General features: G+C 30.6%; 1 protein-coding gene across 2 annotated transcripts in view; it reads left to right on the top strand.

Moving 5' to 3' along the window:
- The window catches only part of LOC106478107 (calcium-binding mitochondrial carrier protein Aralar1-like), a 93893-nt gene extending 84856 nt beyond the window's left edge, over positions 1–9037 (top strand). For both annotated transcript variants that reach the window (XM_022381636.1, XM_022381635.1), the window contains 2 exons: positions 2440–2530; positions 5417–9037. In XM_022381636.1, coding sequence (XP_022237344.1) covers positions 2440–2530; positions 5417–5591 — 266 coding nt within the window. In that variant the 3' untranslated portion in view covers positions 5592–9037. The remainder of the gene's footprint in view (positions 1–2439; positions 2531–5416) is intronic.
- The last annotated feature ends 3150 nt before the right edge of the window (positions 9038–12187 follow it).

The following is a 12187-nucleotide window of genomic DNA, read 5'->3' as shown; positions in this document are numbered from 1 at the left end:
ATTACATGAGCAATATCTTAGCAAATTGAAAAGATAAGAGGCTCTTATTTTATATTCTAGCTTGTCATTATTGGTAATTAGAGTTTGAAATTCGTACGAAACTACAGACTTAGTTGTTTCACTTCACAAACATCTAATTTGAACCAGTGCTCCATTCAACATACCACGCGACACACAAAAATTGATGTTTAACTGTGTTTCTGTAATACTTACCTCTAAATTAAGAAATTGAGTAAGGTATAACACTAAAATTTGAATTATATTCTACAGTTTGATATCAAACTTTAATGACATAAATTCATGAAATAGTAGTTCAATAAGATTTTGAATGTGAGTCAACAAATGAGATGATATGGTCTTTCACTCGTGACCCATCACGAAAGGGTTAATTGATCGGTCATTAGATTAAAATACCAAATGCTAAGGTTAATTCTCTTCTCTGAACTATTGATTCTGCAAACACCATTTTAGTCCTATTTTGACTGGTGTGTATTTTTTAGTATTCGGTGTAGTCTTGCATATCACATAAATAAAAATATAATCCTAACGTTTTCAACAGTTGTTTACTCAAAAATATTTTGCACCTGATATTTTAACATTACATGATATTTTGATAAGACAAAGTTAAAAGATGTTCTATTTGCCATTTCTGCTCATCCTGAAATATAGGTTTATATTTGCTAAGAAACTGTCATCCCTTGGAAATATAATAGTTCATGTCTTGTTTTCTGTATGATTTTCCTTTTGTGTTGGTAGCTTTATTAGAGCCTTTGTTACCATCCTCTTGATGTTTCAACATATGATCTGAACAATTAGTAAAGTTTAGCTTTGAACATAACCAGAGACATTGCTAGGCACTGGCACATGGGTCCTGTACCCTGATTCTATTTGACAGTGTCCCAAATTCCCAGTTGGTGTCTTGAAAAATCAGAATAGAAAATCATGGTCAATATTATACTGAAACAATGAAAATTCCTGCTTCCACGGACCCGAGCCCCGAATCTAGTACGTAGTGATGCCTCTGAACATAAATAGTCAGTGGTTAAAAATGATTAAGTAGAAGAGATGCTAATCTGAGTAATCACTATGTTAATATTGAGTACCTAAAGTGCTTCTAGAAGTAATTTATGGTTTGTTGACCTATCAGCTAGATCAAGGGTAAGCAAAGGATTCTAATTCAATATTTACAACACACTGGAACAAGCCACAGATCTGAGATTTTTTTGTGATTTTTAATATTTTCTTTGTTCTTTTTTTATACACAATTTATAGCTGGAAGTGATATTTGCTTTAATCAAAAAAATAAAGTATGAAAAAACATATTGACAAAAATCAAGCAAGTTCAAAGGTGAAAGTTATATTTTTAATGTTTTTAAAAAAAGTGTCTCACAACAATATTTTGGAAATTTCATAACCTAAAAAAAACTGCATAAATAATAAATCCAATTTATTAATTTTTTTTGCAAGTAGAAACTAGATACTATTAAGATAGCTTTTTTAAGTTTCATGCAACTTGGTTAAGTATTTATGAAAAAGAAAAATCAAGGGGTATCATTGACACCCCTGTGGTCCAGAAAAGATTAATCATTTGACTGGGTCACCCCATGATATATTGAATATATGGGCTTCAACTTATTTTATAATTAGAAACATAAATCAGAGTTAGTTGATGTTAGAATAATTTGAAGACTTGTAATAAAATGCCTGTCTACTCCAAAGTAATTGGATTTTTTAGGCAATACAATCCAAGTGTAAAGACATGTTTGAATGAAAAACACAATTAGATAAACATTTTTGAAAAAATTAAATATAGATTTAATTAAAGAAATAATAGGCATTTAAAATGGTTAGCAATCTTAAGTTCAAAAATTCATGTTGTATTCATCTATGGGTTTATGATTTGTTGACAAAAAAAAACTGTGTCTTATGTCTGTGGGAGCTAAACATGAAAAAGTAGTAACATGAGCATCTGTGACTGCCATTTTTTTGAAATTAAAGTTGTAGATTTTTCTTGAGTATGTAGCATTTATCAATCATGAATTATTTTTTAATTTCTTGAAATTCTCAATGATTTCAGGTATATATACCAGTAAACACTAGGAAACTTGTTTCTCATTATTCAAAAAAGTACTACATTTGGCTGTAACTGCTGAAAAGTGCAAAAAATATAGTGAATCATTTGGTTTTTTTATGTTATTTTAGTGCACATTATTTAAGGAACTATTTTTACCTTTAGTTATATAACCATACAATACAATAATGTTTGTATGTTTAAAAAAATGTTGTTTTTCCTTTTCTAAAAATTTTGGGAAGAAATAACAAATCTTTGTTTATGCACAGTTTACCTATTGGTAGTTGAGTAACAGTAATAATAGGCACATTTTTACCTATTGGTGGTGAGTAACAGTAATAATACCTGCTTTCAATTTCTCTTTTCAGCTCGTGTGTTTCGATCTGCTCCTCAATTTGGTTTTACCTTGCTCACATATGAAATTTTACAGCGTCTGTTTTATGTTGATTTTGGTGGAAGGTAAGTTTTATACAATACAGGGTGATTATAAAGAAAACTTTTTATTTAATATGATTATATTTTAACTACTTTTCCTAGTGGAATTTAAAATTTGGTAGAGGCACATTAAGAAAAATAAAGTTTCTTGAGGAATCTTTGGACGTGATAAATCATGTTTCGAAAACTGTCACAGAAGGTGTTCAGTATGCTTTCATTATTCTCATACAGCATATCATGTGAATCTCCAAACAGAGCTGCTGTATCCTCAGTTCTGAACAAAGTTTATTGATATGCATACTGACAAGCATTTTGTTCAGATCATCATTAAGATAGTAAAAGTAATGCTAGTGAGTCAGTGAGAAGAGCAGTTTAGGTAGCACCCTGTGCTATTCTCAAACTTTCCAGAATGGAAGTTGAGTCTTAATGTTCCTTTTTGTAACATTTTGTTAAATGTTAATTTTATTTTTAAGTCACCCTATATTTTCACATACCAATTTTTTTAATACTTGTTATGTTAATGTTAGTTTCCCTTTATAATTGTATCTCTGTATCATTCAGTACCTGTATCTATCTGTTTATATGTCCATCTATCTATACTGAAATGATACAATACTTCACATGGATAACAGTAAAAAATTTGGCTGGTTTAATGATTTAAGTCATTTTTCAGTATTCATCCATTGAAAACATATTTCTCTGTACAGGGAGAATAAGAGATCTTCATTTAAAAAAATTGAATTAAAAGAGTATAACTGAAATTGTATTCCCAGAATAATAAAAGTTATCTCGAAAAAATGACTTGTAAGATAAGCTGTACTGGAAACAGGGGTGAAGAATTATTTCTATTTCTGTAACATCTCTATCACAAATTGTATTTAATAGTTTGATCACTACAATTTTTATTGACCTAGTATACTAGGAAGAAATTCTGTTATTCATCTTGTTGTCATGGAATTGAAGTGTATGAAATTTAATTACCTACTGTTATTTTCATTTGAAGGAAAATTAAAGGTCATTATCTACCATTATTTCTTTTTTTTTTCCTAAGTACAAAATTGGATAAAGAGAATTGTTGGCTTATTTTATTTTCCACAATTATGGATTAAGTTATAGCTTACAAGCAAATATTTCAACTTCAATAAATACAATTAACCCAACCTTTCCTTATTTTAAATCAGGGATTCTGAAATTTTTCAATCTGACCTTCCCTCTTATTAAAGAAAAAAAAAAAAGAGAGCTAGTACACTAATACACCTTTATGAATAACATTTCTTTTAAGTTATTCCTTAACTATAAAACTGTTACAAAACGTATAGAATTCTAAAGTGAAATTCTACATGTGGTTTAGTGACCAAGACTGTGAACCTGAGTATTTCTAGTTTGCATCCATTTGCTGTAAAAATGCTCTATATTTTGGAGCCATGGGTGCTTTAAAAGAGTTATGGTGAAAATCATCTCTTCTGTCAGATGAATTGTGTTGTTGACTAGCTGCCTTTCCTCAAGTCTGTCATGTTTGTTGACTAGCTGCCTTTCCTCAAGTCTGTCATGTTTGTTGACTAGCTGCCTTTCCTCAAGTCTGTCATGTTGTTGACTAGCTGCCTTTCCTCAGGTCTGTCGGGTTAAAAATTCGGGATGGCTATGCAAAGATAGCCATTCTTGTAGTTTTGCTATAAAATCTAGAATGACACAAAAAAGAAAGGAAAACAAATGCTTTCTTTACATACAATCAGACAGCAAAGCAGCACAGAGATTAAGAAAGATGAAGTAACTGTTTTTAAAAATAATAGTTTTAAAAAATTAATTCTGAGAGATTTGTTGCACTTCTTTAAATCCCTTTTTCATTATGAGAAACTGAATGCATGTTCTAAACCTTCTATACTTTCTTTCTTCATGTTTATTTAGAATAATGTAGTAGAAAGTGCATCTTTATCAAGTCTTGTTTATTATTAAACATGTTTAAAGCTTTTCAGACATTGTTACCGTAGAACAGGTCACCTAATTCCAAAACCAGTGACTAGAAGACCAGCTGAAATATTGTAGATAAAGAAGATTGTGTTATATAAGTGTTGTGTCTACTAAACAGCAGTGAATTTTGTGGAAGTCTGTCAGAAGTTTTTACTTGGACAGTTGTTGCAACAAAATTATTGTCATTTTATAAATTCACTCAGAGAAATTAGTGTCTCATTATTAGGGGATATGTCTTGACTGTCAGTTATTTGTCATTTTTTATCCAGTATTTGTAAGCGGTATCTCAATTAACTGATATGTTTAACCTCTTTTATGGAAAGAATATTCTAAAAAGTCTCAAAGGTCCACTGTATTTGTGTTTTTATTTAATAAACACTCAACTTTCATTTAAAATCACTTAAATTGTTTGTATATACAAGAAAAGTTCAACATTTCTTTTGAAAAAAAAAACTACCTTCACTCTCTGTAGGGCTGGCTATGCCCCTTACAAGTACAACAAACTTAATATTAGTTGTAATTTTAAAGTCGTAGCTTAAATATCTAATTTCTTCCTGTTATCACTGTCTTTGACTTAAAAATTTGCAGTTATAATCTACTGAAAAAAATCCTTATGATCTACCCCATAGAATTAACGTTTTCGGTTCACAGAGTTAAATTTTTCTTCCCTCTTTCATGTCTCGAAGGAATTACAAGTTGACAGTCCACAGTTTAAACTTACTAGCTGTAGTTGCATAAGATGTACAGATACATTACGATTTAGTGACTTAGGTCAATTTAGTTCTTACGTTATAATGTTATTTTCTTTTTTCAAGTTTTAGTAGGTGTGTTGTGTTGTTAACTTCTGAACAAAGCTAGCTCCCTATATACATAAGAACTAATAAATGAAAGTGGTCAATATAAAAATAATCATGTTCATTCCAATTTTTTTTTTGCCAACAGACCTCCCCAAGGTTCACAGGTAACAGTACCAATCCATCCTACGGAGCAACGTTCTGACAATCCAGACCATATCGGTGGCTACAAGCTGGCAACGGCTATGTTTGCTGGAATAGAGTCAAAATTTGGGCTCTTTCTTCCCAAGTTTAGAAGTAATGAAACTTTAAACCACACATAATTCTGAATATAAACATTAGGATTCTAAGGTTATATCTTTCAACAGTTTATTATGATCTTTGTCTCTAGTAGTTCTGTGCTAGGCAGTATTGTTTAATTCTATACGAATAATTCCTTTTTATGCAGCAAATATTAATGCAAAACTGGCACAGAAGTACTGTTCTGTCAGATTTTTTTAAATAATTATTTAGAAACATTTTAGCAGTGTATAGAGTGAAGGAAAATAGAAAAACACTAGCTTGACAGAGTGCTCAAGAAAAAGGATAAAGCACTGGATAAAACATTGTAAAATAGTGTTGTTAATCTTCTAATAAAAAAACTTTCTGACTTTCCAATTACCATTTTTAGTTATGTGAGTATAAAGTTGCTTTAAGAATTTTGTTATTTACTGTTGGTTATGAATTATCATAGGTGACATGTTGCTCTTTAAAACCTACTGCCATAATTATGGTTTTGAACCAGTGCCATGGTCTTTTTTTTATTATTATTATTTATTCAGTGCCAGTGTTCAAAGTACTCTTTGTGATAAGAAAACAACTGTAATTAAAAGGAATATGGTTTGGAATAGGCCATGGAGTGTTTCTGTGTTCCTTCAGAAAGTTGAGTTAGAAAACTGTTTTATCAACATATGAACACTTTTTGTGTAAATGTTACATTGGAGTTTTGAGTGATTAATGGTATGATGTACAAGGATATTGTTTACTTTTGAATCATTACTGAAAGAAAAGAACATCTGTCTTACTTATAAGAGAAAGTATGTCTTCACATAAAGCTTTTTACAGATGTAAAAAATATATATTTTGTAGTATTTTGCTCATTAGAATAATGGTATGATATTTGAGACTTGTAATATCTTAAAAATGATTTTTTGTTCTGGTCTAAACAAACTTGACATGTAGTTGAAAACATCTTTTAGAAATAACTTTAACTTAATTCTGTTTTTTTTTTACTAAAACCGAAAATATTTTATCAGACATTAAGAACTCCTTTGAATGAAACCATATGCTGAAAAGAAAATTTCAAGAGAACTTGTAACTACCTAACCATGACAAATTTTAAAACTATTTAATACTGGTTATTACCTAACTTTTTATTTCTTTTTTTCTAGTTTTGTATACTTTTTTTTTCCTAGAAGAATTCTTAACCCCTATCCATGACAAAAAATTTTCATTTTTAACTATTTAATGTAAGTTTTTCCTGTTTTAATATATAAAAGCAGCACTATCAAATATTGGTATGTTTAGTTTAGATTCATAGCAACCTTTCTGTGTTTCAGTTTGAACATACTGCACTTACTCTTCACAACTGTTGTTATAAATAAACGTAAATAATGAATATCGGTACAGCTAATATATTCAATATTATACAGAAGTACTTTTGTACAAAAGAAAACCTCTGTAATGTGGAAAACGTTCTAATTCTTTAACTTAATTATTTCTAACTGATAAGTATCAGTACTTTTTAGTATGTTCTTTAATTGTATGACTTAAGTAATTTTCTTTGAATTACAAAACTTTTTGACACATTAAAATATTGTACTTGAGAAAATATTTATCAAGTAATGAGATTGCATATCTAAGTGCTGTGTGTGTGTATGTATATGTGTTTATCATTGGTTTCCTTACAAGAAATACAGTAACTATAAAGCTTTATGCTTTTTTTACACTGTTGTTTAAAAACTATACTAGTCATTGCATTTGTTATGTTTTACTGTATAATCATTGAATAATTTATTTCAGTATGAAAAGCTTTCATTGATGTTGTGATCTTATATACAAGTGTTATTTATAGGTAGACCTTTTGGAAGTATATTTAAAACACAGGTTAACTATTAGGTGGTTCAGTTAATATGTTGATCTCATTCCTGTTGTTTGTGACCAGTAACTTGTAATGGCTGTAGATGATAAAGTGAAGAATTTTCTTATAGGTAATATCTCTTGTATACTTTCAACCAATGCAGTCTGCATAGTACAAAAAGTGCAGTAGTTGTTCCTGTTTTATAAAAAGACTCGAGTACTTTTTTTTTGTTCTGTACAAAGTGGGTGGTTGTTTTGTGGGACTCAACCTGTTAAGAATTTTTGAAATATATGTGTTTATTCTTAGGAACTTCTATAACGTTAATATTGGTGTTTTTTGTATCCATGGGATGTTTCATTTTAATTATAAGTCAAACATGCTTTGCGACTGATTTCAAACTTTTTTGTAATTTCATTAGTTTATGAACTATTTGAAAAAGTATGTTTTATGTGCAACCCCTTCATTGTTGAATAAATATATACAAATATTGTAGAAGAAAATGTATTTGCAACCATATGTTAAGATGACAGTCTATTTTGTAGCAGCTGAGAATAATATATCCTTTTAATTTGTTTATTATCTGGTTTTATGTATGAAACACTTTAATACTCATTCATTCCACCAAACAGGAATAGTGTTCCTTGTAAGTAAACTGTGTTATGTTTAATATTTGAACCATACTTATCTAGTCAAAAAAATTGTCCAAACGTGTTCTGAACGTTCCAGTGAGTTATGGCGTCTTAAGGTTATCTTACTGAATTTGTACAACGTTCTCTAATTTGAAATAAAATTAAAGCATTACACAATTTGCATATTTGTATTTCGATTGAAATGTGTATGTATACGTATGTGTAAAAAATATTGTAATCTGATACAAAGAAAACTATAGTTATCTTTCTTATGTTATATGTATTTCTTTTTTATATATTTTTTAATGTACACAGTATTTGTTTTTCTATTTATTTATTTATTTATATGGAATAAGTTTTCCGGCATTGTTTTTTATTTTAAATATACTCCATAAGTTAAGTTTTTTGTGAACAACAATAGGGTGAGTTTGAAAGTATTAGTAGTAAGTTTAAATTCCTTAAAATAACTCGTACTTTTGTAGTAATATTACAAAAATTATCGCCCAATTTTAAAATTGACTTTGACATGTTAACTAACTTCGTAATTCCAATACTTTATAAATTGATTCTACATTCCAAAGGTTTGTGATCCTTCACTGATTATCTAAGTTAGGTCCAGTGAGGACAAGAAATTAAATTATGTATTAATTAAAATATGAAACAGATTGCAACTGGGAATATGCCCTGTGTGTGTGATTTTTACTGAATGTTTTTATTTGAACATTTCAGAGTACCCAATTGTTGTATTCATATAATTTTTGTTCGTTGAATTTTTAAAATTCAAGAAATAACTGAACTTAAAAAAATGTTGTTATTATAAAAATGTGAAGGTCTCCACTGTAAAGTCAGATTGATAGTAAATTTTCTTTAAGAGCACGTTATTGCTATTTCCTCTTATACTTGATAATAGTGTGATTCATATTTTTATTTATTTATTTTTTATTTGTATCATTTGAGAAGATCAGTAAGTGTTATGAATAACATGTACACAAGTTGAGAAATAAAATAATTTATGGTCAGATGTTGATGTGCTAGAAATACTTATCTTAGTATTTAAAAAAGTAGACTGCGTAATTAACCATAGAATTACTAGTGAGGAATCAACACTTTTTTAAACTATTAAGGCACCAAATTTCTTGTGGATCCATGGCTTTGTTTTCTATGTGCTTTGTATATAAAATGAGTGATTACACCCAAAACTGTTCAGTGTGCTCGATGGCCGCTCACTGCTCTGTTTGAACCCCATTAGCACGTGAACGGGTATATAAGCTAGACGATAATTTGAGGAATAAATAAAAGCGGAACTATGAATTTAAGAGTTTATAAAAAAAAATTGTAGCCTAATGTTATTTTAATACATATATTCGGCCTCTTGGTTTCCACTGCTTTGCTAGCTTTTAGCATTCAGACAGTAACTTTTAAATTCTTGTACTGCATATTTAAATAGCTTTTCCGATAAACGTTTGTCTGTCACTGTACAGCCTAGCCGATGAATTCTGGCCTCATATGGCAAATATGAGATCCGAAGAATCTTACATTCCTTGATTTGTATTGGGTAAAATACGAGGAATGTGGGGGGGGGGATAAGTTCGGTCTTTTTTTCCCCCCCTAAATGTTTAATGTGAACACTTGCAAAAGGTGCTTTATTTATCGAGACTTTACTAATTGAATACAAAATGCTTCTGTGAATATAAACTATAAGTAATAAACATCAGCAATTAATTTTTTTCTTCGCCAAATGCTGCAGGCATTCATTGGAACTGCTGTTAGTTTATTTCTTGATGATTGATAATACAGCAGTTAAAAGTGCGGAGAACAGAACATATTAAAACGTAGCGAATAAGACGTAGACTGTGTCTTGATGAAATAAATATTCCTGCTCCTTATTTGCTCTAACCCTACAAAGCTTTAGATTATTTAAATTGAAATATAAATTGTGTATCTTCTAATAAATATTACCGTTCAAATCTTGTATTTCAAATTTGTTAATGAATTTCCGCTGCTATTTTCATTAGAATAAAACTGTGGTCTGCTTTCTAATTAAAACGTTGAGACAGTCGTGTTTACAGATACCTCTCCCCCCACTGTTTGGAATTGAACAGGTTTTTTTAACGAATATATCTACTGGCGTTTTCCTTGATGTCACTTTATATTCCAGAAGAGATGCAGTCTTTGAAGACAGCTTGAAATCAGATGAGATTAGTCACAAAACGTTTATTACTAGGTCCATCGGATTTTAAAATTGTCACATATCTTGATCGTTCTTAGGCTAGACATGTTCGGTGCTCGAACTGTGATACTGACGGTTCGTGTTTCTCGGACCGTTTCACTGTGGAGGAGGTATAGGAGTGATGGTCAAGTTCCACTATCCTGTCAGAAAAGAGATAGCAGTGGGTGCTGTTGACTAGTTGCCTTCCTTTAAGTCTATCAATTGAAAATTACTGATGGCTGTGTAGGTAGCCCTTACGTAACTTTGCATTAAATTCTGAAATGAACAAACCTCGCGCAATATAATTTGAAAAATTTGTTATGATTTTAGAGTGTCATCCTTTAAGTATTTAATGACAATAAAAGTACTTCCCACGTGATCTGCTAGTGATGGTTGGTTATAATGTATTATTGTATAAATTATTCTTCAAAAACTACGAAATGTTGCAGTCAAGACGCCCACAATTTAAGTTCAAAAGTTAAGGAAAAGTAATATTAATAATCGTGAGAGCAGTATTATGCAAAGTCTGACGTAAACTTTCTTTTATATGTTCGTGTGCTAATTTTACAAACTTAGTAATTTTAATCTTCGAAAGCTTAAATGTTTGTACACTAATTAACCAGTAAAACAAACCATAGATTCAGCGATTTTTTTTAAGCTGTTCGAAATTTAGCAGTGAGCCAGTGTTCCAACGATCAAATTGAAATTCAGCTCTGGACGGGAGAATAGCAATGGGTTACTTTTTTAGCATACACTTTTACTAAAGGTTAACAAGTGTTCACATGATACACCACAGATCAAAAGTCGTGCTGTGTTATACATCAAATTGAATTTCTAGTCACGTTTAGCAGACCTGCGTAGGATTCAGTTTCACTAATGAAGTCAACTACTAGACGAATTCCAGGTGAGAAGCATACGTTTTGAATTATACATGTTAGAAAATAGTAGCACACTTTGTTTAATGTGGTTTGAAGACATTAAATTGTTTTTCATATTAACAATTTATTTAACAGAATAATAGATGTAATAAGAATCATCCAATATTTAATAACATTTTGATCCGCCTACAAACCAAAATATAAAAAAAAACGTAAATGTCCAACATGGATACACTCCATACCCAACTTTTATTATCCACGGAATTATTACAGAAAGTAATTAAATTATAACTCTTATAAGAACCTGTAAAATTGAAAGAATGGTACGATACGCTTTTACAACGTTTTTTTTTTCTGAAATTTGCATAAGGGCTAAGATATATGACTAACCGTCCCTAATTTAACTGATAAACCAGAGAGAAGAGAACTAGTCCAGAACCTGCCGCAATATCATGGGTTATTCTAATCGAATAGTTGCATTTGATAGTCACTCTTATAACACACCCAAGGTACAAAGTGAAGAGATCATTTCTTCGGTAACGGGATGCGAACCACGGACCCTCAAATTTACGATCCAACATGCTGACTACCTATGCAATGAAACATCTTTAAGTGTGGGCACGTAATGTACTCACTTTGGCAATCAAATGGGGAAGAATGGATAATCCCTCTAATGTTTCTTACTTGTGTTTGAGCGTGGCTCAGTGGTTAGCGTGCCGGACTGAGGATCTGAGGTTTCGCCACAAAACATTATCGCTCCGCATTTTGAGAGTGACGATGAAATCCCACTGTTCTGTCTGACACTAGGAGCCAAAGAGTTTACGATGAGTGCTATTCACTAACTGCCTTCCCTCTAGTCTATTACTTCAAAATTAGGAAAGGCTAGCGCAAACAGCCTCTGTGTTGCTTTGCGCGAAGTTCAACAAACAGACAAAAAACCTAATTTATCAAACAGAATTTTTCTGATGTACGTGAGATATTTACCATTTTGATACCAAACTTATTTACTTTTTTTGCATTCAGAAACCTGGAAGTCTTTGAAAATGGTTTGGTTAGAAGTTCGCGCAAATCTACACAAGGGCTA

This window comes from Limulus polyphemus, unplaced genomic scaffold, assembly GCF_000517525.1.
Source record: "Limulus polyphemus unplaced genomic scaffold, Limulus_polyphemus-2.1.2 Scaffold180, whole genome shotgun sequence".
Taxonomy (NCBI): Eukaryota; Metazoa; Arthropoda; class Merostomata; order Xiphosura; family Limulidae; genus Limulus; species Limulus polyphemus.
Note: the sequence above shows the minus strand (reverse complement) of the source record. Positions and strands in the feature narration are given on the sequence as shown.